Genomic DNA, 24,447 nt, shown 5'->3' on the forward strand with positions numbered 1-24,447 from the left:
ATAAGCCTATAACCAAGAATTAATTTCGATCTACAGTCTAATAAAAGATAAAAAATAAAAATAAAATGGTTTACAACTGCACTGAATCTCCACTGTTAAAAATGGCTTCGATGTAAAAATTTAAATACATTTTAAATTAATTAAATATCCAAGTTCTTTCTTTCTTTCTTTCTTTCTTTCACAGTTTATTGAAATACCCTGAATAATGAACAAATGTGCCACTCGTGTGTGTGTTTTTCATTGCTCCTCCCAATGAGGCATATTTCCTCTCTTACTGTTGATATAGTTATACTCTAAAAAAATCGCTTTTACTCCTCTGATTCATTGCAGTTGAATCAGAGATTAGGGGTGTTCACTGCATGCTAATATTTTCCAGGCTTTGTTTTGTTTCCTGGTGACTGAAACGAATAAAAGCATAAGGGCAAGTGTCCTGGAGTGCCATACTGATGGGGAATAACGTTCGTGAGTAAAAGGGAACTGATTCTCTCTCAGCAACAAAGACTCGGAGCTGATCACAAACCATGGATGTTTCAGACCCCGAGGACAGCAGCTATGAGGACTATTATAACTCAGAGGGGCTTGAGGAAATTGGAATCTGCAAGAAGACACACGTAAAGGATTTCAGCCGTGTGTTTCTACCGGTGTTGTACTCCATTACTTGTGTACTGAGCATTATTGCCAATTTGACCCTTCTTACATTGTTCATCAAATATAAAACTCTGAGGAAGGTGTTGCCTCTGCACATGGTCATATCAGATATTCTTTTCACACTGAGCCTTCCCTTCTGGGCAGTGTATGCCAGCAGCGAGTGGATCTTTGGTGATCAGTGCTGTAAGGCAGTCTCATTGGTTTACATGGTGAGTTTGTACAGCAGCAACCTGTTTGTTGCTAGTCAGAGCTTGGAGAGATTTATGGATCTTGCGTGTGTTGTTTCTACCCCCAGCATCTTTAAAAGTCCAAAGAGGAATACGATCATGTGCAGTTTGGTCTGGCTTTTCTCAGTCTTGGGTGCAGCTGTTCATGTCAGCTTCGTCGAGAATCAAAAGTTCCACGACCAGTACATTTGCACGTATCACTTCGACGATAAAGTCGGCTGGAAAATCTACACAAGATTTCAGATGAACATCCTCGGGTTCGTCGTACCGTTCCTAGTGCTCCTATTCTGCTCTGTCAGACTACCGTGTGTAGCTGAGGTGAGGAGCACGTTCAAGGTGTTTAGACACGAAGCTGGATTCACCGTCATCTTTTTTCTCCTCTGGTTTCCCTACAGTGTGGTCATTTTCCTGTATGCTTTGCAAGACCTTCACGTTTTTTTGGCATGCACCACTAACATACACTTTGACTTTGCCATTCATGTGACAGAATGTATTGCTTTCATGCATGTTTTCGCCAATCCTGTCCTGTACATCTCCTTAAACAAAAAAGTCTGGAGACGACTCAGAAATGCTTGTAAAACCCCAAGAGAGTATCTGCTGGAGGAATCCAACAGTTCATCTGTCATGTTAAGTCAGCGCGGAGCTATTGAGTTGAAAGCGGTTCAGCAATATCAAGTTCATGACCTGAGCGTTAGCGCTGAACGCCCTAATAACTTCTTACCTGAGCTACTGTAAAAGTTTTGTTTCATTTATCACAGCTTTTAATAGTTATGCCAACAATGCTGTTTATGTTAGCTTGGGTTTATATGCTAATACATAATGCTTTTAGTAAAATCTATTGAAGTTTTTCCACAAGCAATGGCTGTTCCATATAATAACCAAAAGACAAATTCATGCATGTGTGAGCTTGTGTTTCCAAAAATGATAAAAATGCTATATATCATCACCATTTTGCTGTCAAACTAAAATGCTTATGAATTGACTCTGCTTTCAACAGTTCACTGATTCTGAGTTATCAGTACACAGTGGTCTTTCCCCAACATTCTTATCATAAAGATAACGGTAGCCTTGGCCCTTCCCTCTTGCTATCTGTTAGAACAATTAATCAACACTCAATGGATATTTAGTCTTTTTTATTTTATCTTCAACAACTTCAGAGAAATTTGGATAGATGTGATGTTTTTATATCAGAATCATAATTCAATTCAGAAGCATAAAGTATGTGCCAAGGAATTTTTCGGGGTAGTCCAGCACACAATATGAACACATTTACATTTAAATACAACAAGGCATATCTTCACTGTTGGATACAACAACAACAACAGGTTTTTTATATTTATTAAAATAGATATTAAACAGAAACAATAACTTTTGAAACTTTTTAATCCAAATTATCTTTATGTCTTTACCAGGATTTATTTGAAAAATTATCATTTAAAATGTAAACATTAAATTCCAAATGAAAGAACCAGGCCATTGGTATTTTATATTTGAACTTTTTTAATCCTTTCCCAGAAAGTCATAATGGAAGGTCAAATTCAATCTTTATTTGTTGTTTAAAGGTCTTGTCTCTCACAGTAAAACACAAACTAACTAAAAACCTGTATCAATGATGCAAAGTTCAAGGCCCATTTAAATGATCGCTCTCCAGCTCAAAAAAGTGAGGTAACAGTTTATGACAGTTGTCTACCTATGAACATGTGTTACCCATTTTATATCAGCTGTGTTGTATCAGGACTTGTATCATCTGAAAAGAGAAGTCTGAAAGCCTAGATGAATAGTCAATGGTGTATTTTTGAGGAGGTAAAATTTATATTGCGGCTGTTTAGCAAATGTTTTAGTTTTTAAAAACTTTAGAGAAAAGGGTTTTAAGAAACTATCAAGTATTCTGAAGGTACAGTTCAAAATCTAGCCAAGATGACTTTCTGTGTTAAGTTGTTCTCCTTGTGTCTTTGTGGGATTCCCCTACAATTCAAAGAAATGCTGCATAAGTGAACTGGAGACATTCAATTGTTACTCTCTCTCTCTCTCTCTCTCTCTCTCTGTGTGTGTGTGTGTGTGTGTGTGTGTGTGCGCGCGCGCCCTGTGGCCTCAGCATGCCTGTGCTCAGAGAATGAGCTGTTTTGGTGAATGGACGGATGTTAAAGTCAGAGTACTACATGTGTATCCTGTATTCGCTGGATTGTTTCCATTGTATGCTGCCTTAGTCTGCAGTCTATAACTGCATGTCTGACCTGTAAACTGATTCCAGCAAACCTTAATAAATCTTTAAAATATTAAAATTACCCTCCGATAAATTTAGCATCTGAAAAAGAAACTCATATAAACGCATTTAGCATTTAGGTCAGCTGTGAAATTAAATGTCTACACCTTTTCATTGCTAATGTTTCACTGCATGTCTTTAAATCCTGACAGTACATTTTCATCACCAAAAGAGGATTTGCACTGGTGCTAGCTATTGGTAAAGCTTTATTAAAAGTTAAATAAAGCGATTACAAATGGAACAAAATAGTGTTAAGGTGGGAAGAGATCAAAACTAGCAATCAGTGCACATGAAATTAAAAGATGAGATCAAGAGCAGGCAAGAGTAAAAAAAATAATAATAATAATAAAGTAAGACCTTAAGTAACATCAATGCAGAATTGCATACACAAGAGACGTCACAGTGCTTTCATGAACATGTGTTAGAGATTGATGAGGAAGTGAAGAAATTGTTGAAACAAGGTGTTTTTGTTTTTCTGTGCTCAAAAAGCATTTCCATCGCCTAACTTCCTGTGCCTTGAAAGTGATAGTTGTGTAGACTGTCAATTGAGGAACAGGCGGGGTTGGGGAAATTTACTTTTAAAAGGAGCGTTACTTTACAAAAAAAGTAACTAATTGCTTTACTTAGTAACTTTTTATGGAAAGTAATGCATTGTGTTAATTTTGCATTACTTCTGAAGGTTGCATATTTGTTTTTTATATATCAAAACCCAATTAGTTATATTTTTGGCAACTGTAAAGTCATTTGAAAGAGTAACAAGAGTTTTCTTGTTTCTTTACTAGTTACTTAAAAAAGTAATCTGATTACCTGCAATAAATTACTCCCAACACTTGGGACAGGAACCTCTCAGATTTTATTGCAAATATTTTAATTTGTGTTCTGAAGAGGAAATAAAGTTTTATGGGTTTGGAACAACATATGGGTGAGAAATTCATGACAGAATTTTCTTTTTTAGGTGAATGACCCCTTTAAATATTTTTAAGGAAGGTCATTGTGCATTCACATTCAGATGCCAAACTAGAGTTACGCTGTTTCTTGGAACCTTCTTGGAGTGGTTTGTTCCGGCTACTGTATATTGTTCACTCGTTTTACATTTTATCAGCAAAGTAGGATGAAGCACCCTTTAGGTGCCATAGAGTTTTCCACTCATCATGATCTATCATGCACCAAGTCTTACTAAATAAGGCATTATCTTATGACTGGTTTTAGTGTTTTGAAATATACTCCACCTAACTGGACTCAATCATTAAGACACACAACTTCTCTATAAACACAGATGATAATATTTTTACATGTTGTTCCAGCTTGAAAACTCCACCATTTCAGTTTGTAATTTGCCTGTCTCTGATGGACTGGACAAAAGACACCACTTTCATTGCATTATCTAATTCATTATTGCTCAGCTGTGTGTAAAGTAAATGTAGCTATTGGAAGGCATTAAGCAACAGACAGTGATTGAAGGTAACCTTTATTGCACCATCAAGGTCATATCTAACAACTGCAACCAGATCGCTCTTATCTCAGTGATAAGAATAACCTTGATCCTTTCCCTTCTACATCACTACATTATCTGCAGAATGTTATGTAGGAGCTAGACATTATATGCTAAATTCATCATAAGCTATTCTTCACTGCTGTTTCATTTCAGCTAGCCATAGTATGTGAATAATTAGAATAACATTTTTAATTTAGTCCATAGTTTTATTAATCTTTTGTTCTTACAGTTTGTGATTTAAATCCTATTTTGGTCACACTTTAGAGGACAGATTTAAAATTTTATTTTAAGTACAACTTTTTCCTCTATATACTTCATAAAATTTACTGAGGTAGTTATTACATTTATGTATGGGATATAATTAAGGGATCTAAAATATGATCATGTAGGCATGATAATAAATAGGTAATTGTGTCAAATGGCCTCTGAACTAAGGTTAACCCCATTTGTTCTTTTCTCAGACCATTTGTTAGTAAATATAGCATTAGTTTTAAAAATTAAATGATTTAATGTTTATTAAAAACTGATAGTGTTTGGTGTTGCAAAATATGGCAGAAAGCATTATATAATTACAAAAATGGTATCTCCAGAGACAAAAAACATATTGTAAAGAAACTTTAGAGTCACTGAGAGTCATATCTTCCCCTGCATGAGGTCACATGATGAGAGCAGGGGCGGGACATAAACACTGTTGACCAGAAAGAGGAATTAAAAACAGCAGAGTGCAGCCAGGAGAACGCTAAAGAGGAACATGGGCAGCCTTCTCCAAATCCTGCTTGCTCTATTCATCTCTGTCATAGGTGCCCTCTACCTTCTGGGGTCTTTTCGGCGCAGACGAGCTGGAGAACCCCCTCTTGATAAGGGCCCTATTCCCTGGTTTGGCCATGTGCTGGAATTCAGGAAGGACACAGCCAAATTCCTGCAGAGAATGAAAGAAAAACATGGAGATATTTTTACCATCCAGCTGGGAGGCTTTTATTTCCATTTCATCACAGATCCACTCTCTTTTGGCTCTGTGGTCAAAGAAGCCAGAACAAAGCTGGACTTTTCTAAATTTGCAGAGCAGCTAGTTGCGAGAGTATTTGGCTATCATTCCATGGAAAACGAACACAAGGTTCTCCAGGCTTCAAGTACCAAACATCTCATGGGAGATGGTCTGGTCGTCATGACTCAGGCAATGATGTCCAATCTTCAAAATCTGATGCTCCATAGCGTTGGATCGGGAGATCAGGACAAGCAATGGCAAGAAACCGGACTCTTTACATACAGCTACAATATCGTGTTTCGTGCTGGCTATCTGGCTCTGTTTGGGAACGAGTCGGTCAAAAGTACAGGAAATTTAGATAAAGCGAAGGCAAATGACCGACAGAATTCTGACGAACTTTTCAAGGAATTCAGAAAATATGACCAGTTATTCCCGAATCTGACTTATGGTGTCCTGGGACCCAGTGAGAAGATGGAAGCCGAGCGTTTGAAAAGGCTGTTCTGGAGCACGCTCTCAATAGAGAAGATGAGATCCAGAGACAACATCAGCGGCTGGGTCAGTGAGCAGCAACAGATGAGAGACGAACAGGGCATGCAGGAGTTCATGCAGGATCGATACATGTTTCTGCTTCTGTGGGCCTCTCAGGGAAACACGGGTCCTGCTGCGTTCTGGCTGCTGTTGTATCTGATGAAGCACCCTGACGCAATGAACGCCGTGAAGAAAGAAGTCGAGGAGATTCTCAAAGAAACGGGGCAGGAGGTGAAACGAGGCGGGCCGCTGATTGACCTGACTAGGGATATGCTCCTTAAAACTCCCATCCTAGACAGCGCAGTCGAGGAGACCCTGCGCCTGACAGCTGCCCCGGTCCTTACAAGAGCTGTTTTGCAGGACATGACCATCAACATGGCCAGCGGACTGGAGTACAAGATCCGAAAGGGCGACAGAGTGGCCATTTTCCCCTACATAGCCGTTCAGGTGGACCCTGAAGTTCACCCAGATCCCTACACCTTCAAGTACGACCGTTTTCTCACGCCCGATGGAAGCAAAAAGACTGATTTCTACAAAGGTGGAAAGAAACTCAAGTACTACAACATGCCTTGGGGAGCAGGAACCACTATGTGTCCCGGAAGATTCTTCGCCACAAATGAGCTGAAGCAGTTTGTCTTTCTCATGCTGTCCTACTTTGACTTTGAGCTGAAAAATCCCAATGAAGAGATTCCAGGTATTGATATCAGACGATGGGGCTTTGGCTCCATGCAGCCAACTAAAGACGTCCAGTTTAGATACAGACTCAGATTTTAAGAGGTTTCATCTTAATATTACACTGCGATCCCATACACTAAAGCTTCAACAATATTTCTTAATGAAAGCATGCTTTAAAACTGACATGCATGCTCACATTTACTGGGTCCTAAATTATCCCAAAGTATCTCACAACCTGAATGTTTCAACAGTTCAATGAGCTTTGCATTTACTCTGTGTTGCCCAAAGACTGTGTCTGTGCAAAGAACAGAGGTTATACTGAATAAATAGGAACAATATATTTATAAAAACATGTAATTTTGTGCATAATAAATCTACATTTTTAAAAGTTTCAACATATTGTGCAGATTGCTTTTTTTGCGATTTAAGAGAAAAACAAGATATATGAGATATATATTATATATAAAATAAAATAAATATATTACTCCTTGCCTTTTTGTTGTTCCTTATTGTGATTCAGGGAAAAAAGTCTCATATAGGGTTGACTTTATTGTCTTGACCTTTACACCAAGGAACTCTAACAAAAGTTCAGTCTAAAGTAATTTGTTTCTCCTATTTTTTTTAATCTAACATGAATTTTTTTTTATTCATATATATATATATGAATAAAAATAAATGAATACAAAAAATAAAAATTGAACACTCCTGGTGCAAATAAACTAAATTTATTATTTTTAATGCAATGTTCCAGTCTGCAAAGTGCACATTGCAAAGTGGTGTTGTGTGTTGAGATTTAAATGTGCTTAAATCCCCTAAAATTCAAATAAAATTCCCCAGCAAATGAAAATAAATATAAAATGAACATTAAAATCTATTTTCACTGACACTATGATGGCTATGCATCTAACTGTTGCTTCTAAAGGTCATTTATGACCCTGCAAGAGAGAAAACCTTTGCTATGCTTTTCAGAGTAAAGATTTTAGGAAAAGTTCACATGAAAATTCCACAGTTCAATGAAAATTCTAACATCATTCACACAACCTCATGTTTAACTAAACATGTATGTCTTTCTTCTGACACAATGTTAGTGGAGTTCTAATTGTTTTATACCCCAATGAGGTTTGTTGCATAATATTTCAAGCTTGATTAATTAAAACAGTAAAAAAAATATATACCAGAAAATTTTGTAATGACATGAGGGGTGAGTACATGATAATATTTGGGTGAAGTGTCAATTAAAATATTTATTTGAATTGCCTCACAAACTAAAAACTAAATGATTAATTCCCAGGCAAATTACATTGATAAAGTGACAAAATATTAGTAACCAAGAGTTTAAGTAGTGTGTCTATACAAACATGACTTACTTTACCTATCCCGAGAAATCTGTGGAGTAAAAAGTATAAGAGCTAGCCTTCTAACGTGTAAAATTTTCTTTGCTTTTTGACAAAATCTGCATTCCAAAGTACTTGCTTACAAGTGAGGGATATTGCTCATCAGTTTTATAAGGAAGACAGTTTAACATGTTGTGTTTACATTCTATCTGCCTTTTCTGGGAGTGGAATACAGTATGGGATCTTGCTTATTCTGTTAAACAGGAAGGAACCATGTCCAGGTCAGTTTTTGTAGGCAGGAAGTTCCCTGGAAAAGAAAATCGTTGATAACACACAATAATTTCTTGTTAGAAGCTGGTTTACCAGCATACTGTACTCTCTCTGTTGAAAGACTAATGAAAAATGGGCTCTTTTGTTTCTCTAATGTAGCAATGCAGGGATCATTGCAACTCTAACTCTGTACTCTAAGAGAAGAGAAATAGAAATTTAACCCATCTAACAAATCATCTTTCTAGAGCACCAATTGCAAATCAGCTCACTATGCCATCCCAGAATACAACAGGGAATATCATCCCTAATAAGGACACACAGGTCTGTTACCCAACAAAGGTAAAAAGACTCAAATACAGAAGAATAAACTTCATTGACACTCACAAGAACAAGCTCTGAACAGAGCTATAGTTGTTTTCCTCCTTTGTCGCTTTGGATAAAAGCTTCTAGTAAGTAAATACTGTAACAGTGTTCATATTACGGGAAGAATGAGGCGGGAACTGGCAAACATTTTAATAAAACTTTAATAATAAGACAACCACAAAATAGTGCAACAGCCCCTCACAGATGACTGTTGTGCACCAACAACAAGAACCAAAACACAAAATAAAATCCAGGCCTGGTCTTCTCCCGTTTTTCACTCTTTGTCGTCCTCTTTTTTTCCTTCCAGGGCTCCTCCGTTGGACTCAAGACCTGTGAGTGTATTTCACTGCACTGGCCTTGTTCTGTTCCCACAGCCCCGCCCCCATTCATCACATACTCCCATTACCCCTCGCAGGCCGGGAGCAAGGCCCCCCCCCCCCCATCAGACATAATTAAGGTCATTTCTCAAATGTAATTCATTAACATTTACGAAAAATATTTTTAAAGCTTGTGTCATGTGATGCTCCCCTAGTTGTTGTGAACAGTTGGTGGCACTGGCCCAAGTGCCCTTATGGATAATCCGGCTTTGGCCAGGAGCGGTGAGGCGAACCTAATAGAAGCCACCAAACACTTTCATGTTTTCCCTATTTAAAGACTTTTACATGAGTAATTACACAAGTAAGTATGATGTTACAAAATAAACAGTGGCGATTTCCTAAGCAGATAAAAAAATATCTTTATAATGTATGGAGGAAGAGCAGGTTGCAGCACCTCGACCTCGGTTTAGTAATATCATCACTTCTGAAAACTCCCCTCCCTCTCCCCCTCTCCCTGAGACGGGAGAGGAATGTATCAACTCGTCTAAGTTGAGGGAAGAACATAGTGGAATATGGAAAAAATTGTGGTGTTTTCCTTTAACATGCTTAATGCATGAGCAAAACCAGCATCCCACATTGGCTCCAGTGTGAAAAACACACCTTATGCTTATGATTAGCTGTGATAGGAGACTTTCTAATGCCACTGAAACACTATCATATTTAGATTTGATGTCTTATACTGTATATCTCCATTGCCTGGGCAGCAGTTTTATATTTTAAAATCTAGAAAAAATGAAAATGGGTTAGACTTAGAAAGAGTTGAGTAATCTCTCTGACTGAATCACGTCGGAAACCACAATAAAAGAGACATACAGTACAAACAGAAGGGAGAACAATGGCTCTATTTGTGTGTAGTGTTGCTCCTGAGTGTCACTGCCTGTACTTGGTGGTGAATGGCTTTGAGAGAAAATGATCCATTGTGTCTCTTTACTTCTCACTGGTGCGATAGTGTCAAAGTTTGTGTGTTCGTGATCAGTTCCAGCTAATTCTTCAAAGACGTGGTGAAGAGATCTGCTATGGAGTGGTAGGTGATCTCTTCAGTGTGTTTGTCATTTGTTAGTGTTTGGGTGGTTTTATCTGCATGCTCTTGGAAGTGTATTATTGTCTTTATTTTTTACATTGCTGAATCATTTTAATTGAACATGATTTCCCTGTAAACTAGTGTCAAATAATCAGCACAATTTCTTTAATTTTATGCAAAATCTCATATTTGTTGCTACATCGCAATGTGTTTTCTCAGATCACAATCTGTCTTCCAAACTAAAAGTCGTATAAGTAGTGTTCCAAGTCACTGCAATCTGCAATTTCTGTAAAATCTGCAATCTAAATTATGTTATCAAAATGGTGTAAGCAGAAATCTTTTAACTCTGCAGAAGTTGGAAAAAAAAGTGCTGAAAATCAAACCGTAAAAAAAAAAAAAAATTCATTACTCAAAACAAAATAATGTTGACAGACAAAAAAAAAAAACTTGAAAAATAAAATATGGCAAAACCTATGGCAAGACAAAATTTCAACCATTTAATACTGCACAATACAGTTTCACATTGTTGACAGCCTTATAAAAATAAGTTCATGTCATGTAATACAATTAATTTAAATGCTTGTGGTTAATGCCACATTTTTACCTAAAGTAACCCCGATTGTTCAGATCGAAGTGCACTTGAGTGTAAATCTCTAGTGTGTGCAGCAAGTGTTTTTTAAGGGCTCTTTACTGTTGCAGCCAAATCTTTGACCTACATCGGTGATCTCGTTCTGTGAACTGACTGACCAAAGAGTCATTTACTCATGTGGGGCACAAAGGTACCTATCCAGTGTTATTCTGTGCCTTTTTGCCTATTCTAAAAATAATATAAAAAGCACAGTTTAGTCAGCATTGTCTTACTGGGATTATAAGTAACTAAGGGGGTGTTTAGCAGCATTTTTTTTTTACATTTTATGCGTTTTGGCCGTTTATTTACACAGCAACAGCATTTTGGGGACCTGAAAATGCAAACTTTTAAAAATGTGTCTCATGTATTTTGTTTGAAAATGATGTTATATGCATTGCTTATTACATGTTCAGTATGTAGGTACAGCAAGTGTGCATGCGTGTAGTGTTTCGATACAAAGGGACATCGCCAACTACTGGCCTGGCATGCATAATAAAGCATTTGTACTCGCTTTTGCATTTCCTTGTGAACGGGAATGGTTTTGACAGTGCTGTTCTCTGTACGCAACACTTTAAAAATGCAAAGGAAACACTTCAGTGTACTGTTTTTAGTACATTGTGCAAATGTACCCCAAAACGGAGACCAGACTGTAACAGCAGCAGTTCTCTTCTGCTTCCTGTGTGTGGTCTGGATCCATGACAGAGCCAGGCACAAACATGAGGGTCATGCACTTGACTGTGACCAGATTGCAAAACAGATATTCACTCAAACATTCTAACAGAGCAAAATCATTCTCACTGTTTGGATGTCTAATGAGCACTTAATATCATTGGAAACACAACAGAGCTTTTACTGTTCTTTTATTGGGGTTGGGAATGCTAACTGGGAAACGTTCCCTGAAGGAGGTATACTTTGGCCATTACAAGCAGGTTTTTTTTTTTTTTTTTTCGGGAGGCTTATGGAGAGCAGTGATTCTCAGGGTGTCCACAAGCAGGTTCAGAGAGGTGTAAATGTGGTGTGTTCCCTTGTGGTTGATATTTCATTGCTTGTTGAACTTCTAGTGAATTAAATTTCTACTCTAAATGAGTTTTAGCATTTAAGATGCCAAGATTCAGTTTTTCTTTTCTGTAATAGCCTGATAATGCTAGCTCCTCTCACCTTAGAGAGCAGTGCTGCTGTTGAAGCGGTCCTCATGTCATGTCAATGCTTATTATTAGTGTTATACTTGGTTTTAGTGACATAAGTGGCATTTATATCTTTATGTCTCTCATTCATTGTTCTCAGAGTTAAATCTCAAAATATAATGCACCCAATTGTTTTTGACTCTGGGGATAGGCATTCTGGCTCATGTGTTCTTATTTGCTTGCCAAAACCATTTTGAATGCAAGAGCCCCTCTATTAGATGGCTCTATGCTTTTAAGAGTAATGTTGAATGCAAGCTTAATCAGGATCACTGTCCTGAGGGTTCAGTGTTGGCTATATATATATATATATATATATATATATATATATATACACACTTTTTTTTGGACTATTCTAGACTATTTTAAGTCGTAAAGCAGTATATATATTACAATCCCATGCATTTATTTTTACCAAGGCATATATATTTGATAAAGCAAGGACATCTCTGTTGAAATATTGTCCCTGTGTGTTCAGAGATAAAGCTTACAAAATGTTTTTCATATTATCGCTACGACCCAGAATCTGCCCCACCTAAATTTACGGTCAGGAGCCGCTGCTGGTTGAATGGCATTGCATCAGTTAATGACCATCAGTTATTGAAAGCCTCAAATTTGCAAACTATTAATTATCAGATATGTTTGCTTGAAAATGTGCCCGTTTTAAAACCAATACTGTATTTTGTATCTCATGCAATAACATTTATACATATATACACTGTACACATGAGGAATTTACTGTATATTCTATAAGCTTTATTTATAGATATAACATTTAAAAATATAAACTAGGAAATGAGGCTTCAAGGAAAACAAGTTAAAAAACTTTATTTGGATTAGCTCCTGCGTCTGCAAGAGAAGGTTTATATCAGCATTTCTTGTTTACATACAAACACCACCTACAGATTGGGTGAAGGTTTCCTGCACGTAAATATTGTGCTTTTGGCATTTTAAAATAATTAAAATCTAATCAAATATATTTGAACCCAATTTTAAATTTAATTAGGCTATAATTCAAATTGGGCTCAAAAGGCTGAGACTCTGTTTAAATTAATCATAATTGTAAATGCATTTGTAATTTAGATATTTCATTAGTCTAGATTTTATCATTTTAAGAACATTTAGGACCTCATATCCGTGGGTCTTATGGTCACAATCCATAATCCACAATCGGGCTGCAAATAGTGATGAAGCGAGCCAAAGCCAATGAGCTAATACCACTGACATAATGCCATAACACTTCTTGAGGGTCCATCATTTGAATTTTCTAATGAGTGCAAAATTAATATATTTAATTATGGGGTTATGGATCTTTCTACATGAACACTTATTTAAATGGATAGAAAGCAAAGTCACTCTAAACTCACGGTGTACTCAGGGGTACACTACATTTCACAGTCCTGCCATCTAGTGGTCTCAAAAGATACCACAGCAGCAAATTCTAAAAATATCTTAATTTGTGCTCCGAAGATGAACTTACGGGTTTGAAACAACATGAGGGTGAGTAATTAATGACAGGAATTTCATTTTGGGGTGAAGTTACCCTTTTAAGTGATAATAGAATACTTTAATGGAATCAGGGGGATGTTACCAGTGACATGATGTCATCCTCTAAATTCCAGTTCCAGAACAGATATATGTCGGCTACTTTCCAGAGCACAAAACATCTGATTACAGGATAACAGCCACCTGACAGAACCAGAAATATTGTGAGACCAGCATGCATGTCAGTATGTTCATCAGTATCGCAGAAGCATCATCATTGCATAAATTATGCACATATTTTCTTCTCATGTCAGTTATGCTATATATGATCGCCTGAGATATCACTCGTGAGAGTAATTATTGCTGTCAGAGCTGAAGTGAGGAGGCCTGGGGTATGTGAGTTGGCTGAGTTCACCCAGAATGCCTCTGAGGAAGAGATCTTGCTCTCCGTTTGCTATTACAACACTGGCGACCCCGGGAGTGAAGAAGAGTCCGTAGGCTTCGCCTCACACCCTGCATGACATGGAAAATTTTGACAAGATCATGTAAATGAGAAATAACCCCAGGCTTGCTGAAGTGGAGTGTTAAAAACTATTCCATACGACGAGCGCAGTGTCTATGATTGTGTTGGCATGCATGCAACAGCTGTAAGCTCCACATGTTCTGGTGTCTGGGTTCGCTTTCAAATCCATGGACTTATAATGAAAGAAAAAAACCAAAGCCAATTACTAGAGACCAAAATATTAAATACAGACACGCTAAAAACACTCAGAAAAAAATAAATAAATAAGAAACTGAATAGAAATGGCTTATAACACGGTAAACCTGTGCCAGTGAGACGTTTTTCTTCAGAATATGTAAAAGTTTTTATCTATTAAAGCTATTATTTATTTTTGTTTTTATTATTCAATGCATGTATTTATCTGTGACCTAGCAATGGAGAACAGAACGGTCTGTCTGTCAAACTGCTGTTTGTGAAATACTGTTTTCAACTTCAGCTGGACTGAAGGAAATGGAAAAAAGATTCGGATCCAGGAAAACACCATTTCAATCCAGAAAAGATGACAATTTATACTCTTCTCTGCAATAAAAGTGAAGCACTTCATGAATCACTGAACAGATAGAAAAGTTTTTTCTTTCAGCAGCTACGCTTTTGAAAGCGTATTTTTTTTGTATTTAAGTTTGATCTGTAATTTTTACAGTTTTGTCTTCAAACAACTGACCGGTTTAAGTGTGAGCGCACTAATCTTGGATAAGAGAATGTGTTTGTAACTGTCCAGCCTCTTCACAGCGTGCAGCAGTAGATATACATGATCTTGTCATTTGTGTGATGTTCCAGCAAAGTCCTTCTGCACTTGATTATAGTGCTAGCCGCACGAGACACTTCAGACTTCTGAGGGAAGTTTCTTTGGCAATGTTGGCATGAACCTTTGGGCAGTTGTTCTAAGTCACCTCAGTAGATTCATGTTTTCATCAAACTCTCTGTAAGTGGCATTGACCCAAAGGCAGACCTAAGCCTGGCTCAATGATGAGATGTAACCAAATGAGACTCAACAGAAACTGCCTATAGGTTAGCCTGCCACACTAGCTGATGGGTCCTCCCAGTGTGTGTGTGTGTGTGTGTGTGTGACAGAGGGAGAGTCAGTATATGATAGCGGTTCTTTGGACAGGCTTTGGAGAAACATGCTCGTTGTTTAGATGGGGGTTTCTGTCAATGTTTCTCTGAGGCCACTTCTCAGTTGAACTTGATTTATTACATAAACCCTGACATCTGTGACCTGGGACCATCCCCATGAATTTAAGATTTTTGGAGAAACTAAAGTCGACGTTAGAAAGAGCAAATACTGGTTGCTCACTTCACCTGTCAGTCCAGCTGCATCATTCTGATTGAAGAAAGCAAGCAACGCTTTGAGGACAGACGATGTTGCCCACCCACTATTGAAACTAGTTAAAGTGACCATTTAAATTAGATTTTTATGCATGAAATGATGTCTCTGACAAATACAGTAATACTAACCATAATGTTGTAAGACAGTAGATCACTTTAAATTAATGATTCATTACATATATTTCAAATTTAATGAATCATTACATTCACCACCATTTATCGGAGACTGTGTCGATTAAGAGCTGTTGAGCACCACTTTTACAATACATAAAGATCATGTCATGGATGTATACTTGATAGTTAATGTTATGTTCATTATAGATTCCAGATGAAAATGGTGAATCAGTGCATACTGTGTCATTGATGGACCACTTTTATGCTGTTTTAATGGTGCTTGCTTAGTCATTTTGAAGCTTGACAGCTCCAGTCTCCATTGCATTACAAAAATTCAGCTTTTGTGTTATACACGAGAGAGAGAAAGTCAATCAGGTTTAGAGAGTGTGCAAATTATGAGTTTTCCCAGATTTCTATTTATTTAGGAATAAGAGTTCATTTAGTTTTTTTATAGTTCCAGATTGACCAGGATATCTAGCACATGTCTCCTCTGATCATGATAAACCACAGACATTTGCAGAATACATATTTGCATACAATGTATGTTTTTTTTATGATGATTGGTGATTGCTTATTGATTTTAAGTATTTAAGTTATTGTATATGAATGCTTTTGCTTACATTTTTGAAGTCCTACAGATTTTGGAGCAATGCATGGCACATGACTTGGTTGCATCCCTAGAACAGGTGACATGAATGGGTGCTACATGGCTATGAAGTTTTAGCAGACACTCATTTTGAGAATGACAGATGAAGGGTTTAATGCAATTTGCAATGTGTTCTGTCATGGAAGTGGTCAGAGTGGCATGGCCTCTGGAGGATGGAGGCCAAGAGCCCATCTGAATGAGTCCTGCACATCAGGCTTCAAAACACACGTCCATGGAAGTCAACTGATAGTTTTCTGCTCACTGAACATACAGTGCTCTGTCATGGCACGTATACAGCGAATGAGATCGTAAGGCACTCCCTCTAGACAACAGCCTTTCTTCTGCAGAGCTGTGATGAGCGGAACAAATTAAAACCATTATATAACACAAAGATATTAAGGTTCATCTCCAGCTTTCTTCATTCAAGTTCTGAATAATCATTTTTTTAGTTACATGTTTATTCAGATCATTAATACTGCATAATTTCTGTTGTGCTCTAAAGTACAACTATTATATATTCACATGATCATATATATTTTTTTCAAGTATAGTCAGATATACACAGAATATATTACATTTTAGATCTCTGCAGGGTTGGAAATAAGCAGGGAATGGGGAAATAATGGCACCAAAATATGCCCACACAAGTCATGATTAAAGTCATTGACTGCTTCAGGGAATGGGAATGTTCATTGCTAATTTTATTCCCAGTTTGAATAACTGTTTTGTTCTTACTACTAAGATTACAGGATATGTGAAGTCTTGCAATTTTAATACATAAAAGCAATAATCTACATCATAAACAGTTCTCAGTTTAGTTTGTTTATGCAGTCAACAAAAATATGACACGCAGTTTCCTCACACATGTGGCAAATTTTAATGTTTTCTTAATCATTATTGCAATATCTGAGGAAATAACTGACAGTAATGATTTCATGACTTTAACACCTTTGCAGTGTGACTTCTGCTGATGTTGATTAAATTGTATTGGTAACAGCCTACTTCAACATCTGACCTAAAATAAAACACAAAGGCATTTAATAAGATAATTAATTACCTTAAATAAATTAAAAAATATATATAAATGCCGATGCATGGAAATCATAGATGATGCAAGTATAGCATCTCAATGAAAAAGTTCAACAATCTGAGATGCATGAATGATGGGACACACAATAACCTCCCTAGAAGAGAAAGAAAAAATTGTCTGGAGAAAGCTACTTCTTGGTGCCTGGACAGTAAAATAAAGTGAAATCAAAAAAGAGGCCATAAAGCCCAATAAAGAGTCAATGTTTGTCTTGTTGGAGGTAATCCAGATTGCAATGATCCATCCAAACCAAAAATGCATTTTGCCAGCTTGAAAGCCAACAATCCACAATGGGGGTCAAGCAATATTACAGGAAGAAACATGAAGCATTTGAAATAACATGTCAATGACAAAAATAAATTTTCAGCTAAATCAACTACATTTTGATAAATACCATGAGCATGATCTAAAATCTACTTGAATTTTGGTTTTACAATTACTCCAGACTGTTTCTGAATGTAGCCTATCTCTGATATTTCTAATACTTGAACAAGATGACCGCTTAAAAACTCTCATTACACATTACTTAACATATTTAATTGATATTATTGGTGGAAATTGTTTAAATTAACAGTATTTTTGCAAGCCAGGACACAGAGTTGGTTGACCTTCTCACCATCAAGAATGAGAATCTCTGCCAAACTCAAATATGCTACAGTGTTCCTTGGAGAACATCCAAGGAATGACTGGGTTGGGATAAGACACAGTGTGGTGCATTGAAGATCTTGTCTTTGCATCCCATCTCCTACTCCTCGCATTGGCATAACATCTAAATATTATGGCACACATCAAATGCCAGGCACACAGATGCTTTATATTTAGTCAATCTTGCTGAAAGTAGGCGATTAAGCTGCTCGTGTTCAGTATGTTTAGGTTTTGTTCCTCCATGTAGAACACTGAGCCAGTCACGCTTTTATAAACACATTTGATCTTTTCTCTTGTAGCATATTTAAGTGGTTCTGTTATGATTACAGCACGCGAGGGCGCCATGGCAAGTGTTCTGGAAGTGGAACACACCAGCGGTCAGTCTAGGAGTTTAAACTCTTGATTCAGGGCCATTAGCCCGAGGAACTCTTTCTCTCGCGGTTTTTTTCTTTCTCTTTATACTTCCTCTCCCGACGGAGCAAGCGAGAGTCAGTGATGAGTGTGAGGCGTCAATGAGACTGACTGGCGGTCTACAATGGGCTCACGGGATGCGGAGCGATCTCTGCGGCTGTTAGATGATGATGATGATGATGATGATGATGATGATGACGATGGATCACGATTTCTTTGACTGCTTCACTGCGCGCACCTGAGATGGAACGCTGAGGGTTCGCCACAGTTTGGCGGGAAGTTCTGACCGGATGGAGCGCGCGTCTTCTGGAGGTGTTTCCTCGGCGAAACTTCCCAAGGTCTGTAGTTTCATCATAATAACACGCGTGACAGACCAAAGATATCAGCGATCTAAAGATCCCACGAACATTATTCGTCTGTTAAACGTATTTATTTTATAATGCAGTAGCTCTTAGTATTTAGAATTTCTTTATGTCAAAAATAAATAAGTAATAAAACAAAAACAATAAATAAATAAATAAATAAAACTTTATATAGGCTACTGGTAATTTAACTATTAATATTAAGGACACTTACTTTAACTCCAAACCACAGGTCAATGCAATGAGAGCTACAAAATACAGATACAAAATACAAAATCATATATATATATATACACACACACATAAAGGCTACAGCAGATCCATTTTTTTTTCAGAATTAAACTTTCTGATTGTTAGTTTATTTAATTCCAGGTTTACAGTAAAAGAAACGACTTGCTTTCAGACTTTGATTCATTTGGATGTCCATGCAGAATATTATGTATGTGTTGTAAGTGTCTTAATTTCAGTCATATTCGAATGTATATGAACAAATGTGTGAAATGTACTATAGTATCATAAAAAGACCATTTACATAAAAATGTAGATTACCAACATTTTGTAAAATAAATGTTGCTTTTATCACAAAATGCTTACCCCTTTAATTCGTTTTTATACACATTCTCTGTACTGTATAAAAAAATATAAGTTGATTTCTTGAAAACGGCTTAAATCAACAAGACTATTGCCAACAGATTTTGTTCATTGGGCATGTTTTAAGACATTTTGTCTTCCTTAACTCTATGGTAAATCAAAAACAGTTAGCACGTGTTTTACCTCACTGAATTGGCTGTGACAGTATTGGTGTTTAATTGCACATTGTGTAAGTTTCCGTTGCAGATTTTCTTCAGTTTTGTCTGTGTTTCTCAGTTTTATGGACAGAACAGATTACAATTGCACACAGTACTGTAACTGAAGATTTAGCCCCATGTGCTAAGAAATATTTAAACATTTACAACTGAATCATCTAATCTCTTTTTCAAATCTGATCTGTGTTATTAACTTCTGGAAAAGAGAATTTGATTCCAGGAACGAGACTGAAGTAATGAGGTCATAAACAATGTTGAATGTAAAATAATATGCAGTGGTAACAATAGGACTTATTTCTCATTGATTGATAATGATTTGAGTGGCAAAAAAGTGACTAATAGAAATGCATAACCATAACTGAACTCGACATGACCTTACCTTAACTGACCTGGATAAATGACAGCCTCTTTACTCTTTACCCCATGTACACAACCTGATAACTGAAAACATATTGCCAATTACAATGGGAAATTTGAAATATTTCATTTCAGACTCAAATCACTGCTGAGGTTTTAGCAGCTGCATTTAAAGATTGCACACTTTTTTTTTAACATGTTCCTTTGAAAGGATCCACTCAACCAAACACCTATTTTCCCTGAGGTGTCTCAGGCTATGAGGTTCCACAAATAGTGAGTACCATCTGTGTCCAGTTATCCTTGCTTTCCTCTAAGATACACAATGTGAGCCTGTGGCAGCCATTCCTGCCGGTTCAGATGGTATGGGAGAAGGCAAATCCCACATTAGGGAATGGCATGTTGAAAACACGAACAGGGGCCAGTTCGTATACTCCAGGGAGAAACTGATTTTTCTTTTGCAAACCTTTCCAAAACATGTAAATCTATGTTCTAATTGACTGTTTTCTAAGCTCCTTCCCTTGGGGTTGATCTTGCTCGCTCGGTTGAGATTTTAATGAACTGGATCCTTTTCTCCATTCGCCCAAGCAACAGGAAAAAAGAGAGTAAATAATAAATCAGATCCATAGATTCCAAATGATCAAGGATTTAGGACTTTTGCTGTCAGCATCTTCCAGTTATTTTGGCAGTACAAAAGCAGTTCATTATGCTGGTTGATATTGCAAACTGGAATTTGTTATCATTGTCTGAATTTATTATCATAATTATAAACACACTACTTTGTAGTGCAAACAGTTTTACTGCTTGCTGCACTTTATTAAGATGGTTGCACACCAGACGAGAAGCGCCACACCAGACATCTTAAAAAAAGAAGTCTTGCAGAAAACAGAAAATAGCTTACTTCAGCGTTTAAATACTAGGAACAAGAAAACTCAATGTGAAACCAGAATATAGAGAATAACTGGAACATGAAACAAATCTGGTTAAAAACTTCAAGAATGAGTCGGGTAATGTTTAGGTTAGGATTGGTTAGGAAAATATATTAATTAAATTCAAATAAAATATTAAATAATTCCTTTAAAATATTAAAATATAAACATTACAAAAGAAGAGTTCAGATGAAAAAAGTACCATCTGGAATTTTCTTCTAAAATTAGCATTTTCAGATAGTACTTGTATATGAACTCTTCAAATATAGAATTTATTAGTATATGTAATCGTATAAAATATTATAAACTTATCTTACCTTCCAAAATAAGTAAGTTAATAAATAAATAATGCAGCACCTCCCAAAGTTTTAGTGCCTTTTTATGCATTTAATGTTCAGAATATGCTTGTGTTTTAACAAATAACTGAATGTTTTCTGTCAAAAATCGTTTTGTTTTTTATTAATTAAATGGTCAATGCACATGTGCTGTAAATACTTTTTTAAATAGTAGAATGTCTACTATAAAAAGTTTTTATATATTTGTTTTTTGTTTATTTAATATGATTGTGTAATGTTTACTATGATATCACTTTGTTTTTAAAAGAGCTAAAGACTCAGTTATGTGTCGGATAATGTTCTGAATAATCTTTGTCAGACAGACCCATGGGCTGAGCTCTGACTGCAGTTTTGAGTTTTGTCCTTAGGGTCTTGTTTAGGAACAATTCAGCTGTGACCTGAAATAAACCGGAGTCCGGAAATGACTTGATTTGTGTGTAGTGAGAGCGAATAATGCTTCATTGTGTGACAGACATCCTGTTACCTTACCTGCAGAAAAATCACTCAATAGGAAGTTCATCCTTAGGAAACCATTGGCAAAAAATCCAAGAAGTGTTCTCAGGAATAAAAAGATCTCTGAGAAGGGCATTGATTATGAGTATAAGGTGTTTGTAATGTGCATCATTCACAGTCGTCCTTTGCAAATTAAATTTGATTATTACAAAGAATATTCTACCTCTTACATGTATTTAACGTACGATAGACTATTTTAAGGATTTTGCATGTAAAAGCACAGCCCATTATGTTTATTCTCCAGTCCCTCAAACAAACCAGACATCAATCAGCTTTTAAAGGAAAGTAGAGGTGTTCTTTCAGTCACGGGTTGGTCCAGAAAAGAGTGAAGTTGAGGCAAGGATATTTGTTTACGCAACAAAGGAATCCAATATAGCAGGATAAGCTAAGCAAAAATGATAAAGTTTGATATAAGCAAAGTGTTATGTGTATGCTAGGCTAGGCTAAAATTCTGTTCTCATTTAATCACCCTCCACTTATTCCAAACCTATGAGTTTCTTCCTTGCTTTCTTGCTTTGTTAATGAAGCTGCATAATACAAGTCATGGCAATCAAGTCTTTTGTGTAATTTTTTTTTTTTTTTGTATCTTTTATATATGAATGCATGTCAATTTTTTTATTTGTTTTGGCTTACATTTCTCATTTTCCTTTATCTGCAGAACATAAGTAAAGAGTTACTGTCACCAACATGAGTTGGAGCTTTCTCACTCGACTGTTGGAGGAAATCCACAACCACTCCACGTTTGTGGGGAAAGTTTGGCTGACTGTGCTAATTATCTTCCGGATCGTTCTGACCGCTGTGGGAGGTGAATCAATCTACTCCGATGAGCAGACAAAGTTCACCTGCAACACTAAGCAGCCCGGCTGTGACAACGTATGCTACGATTCCTTCGCCCCGCTGTCACACGTCCGGTTCTGGGTGTTCCAGATCATCATGATCTCCACCCCCTCCGTCATGTATCTGGGTTACGCCATCCATAAGATCGCCCGTGCCTCAGAGGAGGAACGGTGCAAGAACAAGATTTATCAAAAGAGGAACTGCCACAGTCGGTGGAGAAATGGACACCACCTAGAGGAGGTCTTGGAGGAAGACGACGCCGAGCCAATGATCTACGAAGAAGACATGTTGGATGAGCAGGAGGTCAAACCAGAGACAGACAAGGGCAAATGCCAAGATCCAGCGAAGCATGATGGCCGCCGTCGGATCATGCAAGAAGGCTTGATGAGGATGTATGTGCTTCAGCTTTTATCCCGTGCCATCTTTGAGGTGGGGTTCCTCATGGGTCAATATCTCCTTTACGGCTTCCGCGTTAACCCTTCGTATGTCTGCAACAAGATCCCATGCCCACACAGAGTAGACTGCTTCGTATCTCGACCCACGGAGAAGACCATCTTTTTACTCATCATGTACGTGGTGAGCTGTCTTTGTCTGCTGCTCAATGTTTGTGAGATGTTTCACTTGGGGATTGGTTCCTTCCGTGACACTCTTAGTAAACGTCGAAGAAATGGTCAACAACCTCCATACGGCTACCCTTACTCCAGGAACATTTCTAGTTCTCCGCCTGGATACAACCTGGTGGTTAAATCTGACAAACCGGGTCGCATTCCCAACAGCATCATCCTACAGGACCAGAACATGGCCAGAGTGATTCCTGAACAGCATTGCACAAGTCCTGATGAGAATATTCCCTCTGACCTGGCTACACTGCACCATCATTTACGAATAGCTCAGGAACAACTTGACATGGCTTTTCAGACATATAACACAAAAAACGCTCATATCTCCAGAGCTAGCAGCCCTGTGTTTGGTGGCACAATGACAGAGCAGAACCGGGTCAATACAGCTCAGGAGAAACAGGGTGCACGACCGAAAGCCAGCACTGAGAGGGCAGGGACAATAGCAAAAAACGGAAAGACTTCTGTGTGGATTTAACTCTTATCTGACTAGTCATGATGCATTATCCTCCAAAACATATTGTTTAGTTAGTGAGGGCATGACTGAACATTATGTACCCAAGTTCTGTTGAACATTAAACAAAATTGAACAATAAATATATTGTAGAAGGGTAGTATTCATTTATGAAACTCTTTACCTTGCTTTACTGTGTTTTCCCTTCCTCTGAATAATTACTTATGTGCTTCTATAGATTTTATTAAGTGTGACTTTCCTCTAAATTCCAATGCGTGCAAGTGTATTGACCATATTGGAAGTCTGTCAAACAATTGAGTCTTTAAAGCTGCAGTAGGCAACTTTTGTAAATATATATTTTTTACATATTTGTTAAACCTGTCATTATGTCCTGACAGTAGAATATGAGACAGATAATCTGTGAAAAAATCAAGCTCCTCTGGCTCCTCCCAGTGGTCCTATTGCCATTTGCAGTTACAGACCGCTCCCGGTAAGAAATCAACCAATCAGAGCTGCGGTCCGTAACTTTGTTTGTGTTCAAAATGTAGAAAAACGTATATAATAAGCGAGTACACCATGAATCCATTTTCCAAACAGTGTTTTTAGCTTGTCCTGAATCACTAGGGTACACCTATAATAAGTGTTTATATTCGGACTATTTTAGATTGCTTCGGGGGTACCCCGGCGGAGTAACCCAGTACCTTTGTGATTCTTCATAGACATAAACAGAGAGAAGTAGTTCCGGCTACGATGTTCTTCCGCAAGACGCAAGCATTTCTGTTTATTAACCGCTAGAGCGTCAAAAGTTACCTACCGCAGCTTTAATGGATCATTGATTTAATTTGACTATATATGAACAACCCCATGTATCTACTGTGAGACCTATAAGTTCTCCTCTTTATGTTCTCTTATTATTCTTAGGTTACATTTACACGACAATGATGTAGTCAAAAACGGAAAATAATTTTT

General features: G+C 37.2%; 3 protein-coding genes across 4 annotated transcripts; all 3 read left to right on the forward strand.

Annotated features, from left to right (window-relative positions):
- Positions 1 to 287: 287 nt before the first annotated feature.
- Positions 288 to 1,821, forward strand: LOC113046100 (atypical chemokine receptor 2). The gene has a single exon (XM_026206970.1). The coding sequence runs from the start codon at positions 522 to 524 to the stop codon at positions 1,608 to 1,610; it is 1,089 nt and encodes a 362-aa protein (XP_026062755.1). The 5' UTR covers positions 288 to 521; the 3' UTR covers positions 1,611 to 1,821.
- A 3,502-nt stretch (positions 1,822 to 5,323) lies between these two features.
- Positions 5,324 to 7,271, forward strand: LOC113046101 (5-beta-cholestane-3-alpha,7-alpha-diol 12-alpha-hydroxylase-like). Its single transcript, XM_026206971.1, has one exon. The coding sequence runs from the start codon at positions 5,385 to 5,387 to the stop codon at positions 6,918 to 6,920; it is 1,536 nt and encodes a 511-aa protein (XP_026062756.1). The 5' UTR covers positions 5,324 to 5,384; the 3' UTR covers positions 6,921 to 7,271.
- Positions 7,272 to 10,007: 2,736 nt separating this feature from the next.
- LOC113046102 (gap junction gamma-1 protein-like) lies at positions 10,008 to 23,701 on the forward strand. Of its 2 annotated transcripts, none has more exons than XM_026206972.1 (2): positions 10,008 to 10,189; positions 22,229 to 23,701. In XM_026206972.1, exon 2 carries the CDS (start codon positions 22,258 to 22,260, stop codon positions 23,500 to 23,502), a length of 1,245 nt encoding a protein of 414 aa, XP_026062757.1. In that variant the 5' UTR covers positions 10,008 to 10,189; positions 22,229 to 22,257; the 3' UTR covers positions 23,503 to 23,701. The 2 variants fall into 2 exon arrangements, with proteins under 2 accessions (XP_026062757.1, XP_026062759.1); XM_026206974.1 differs by lacking the exon at positions 10,008 to 10,189 and adding an exon at positions 18,456 to 18,609.
- Positions 23,702 to 24,447: the final 746 nt, after the last annotated feature.

Source organism: Carassius auratus, chromosome 27, assembly GCF_003368295.1.
Source record: "Carassius auratus strain Wakin chromosome 27, ASM336829v1, whole genome shotgun sequence".
Taxonomy (NCBI): Eukaryota; Metazoa; Chordata; class Actinopteri; order Cypriniformes; family Cyprinidae; genus Carassius; species Carassius auratus.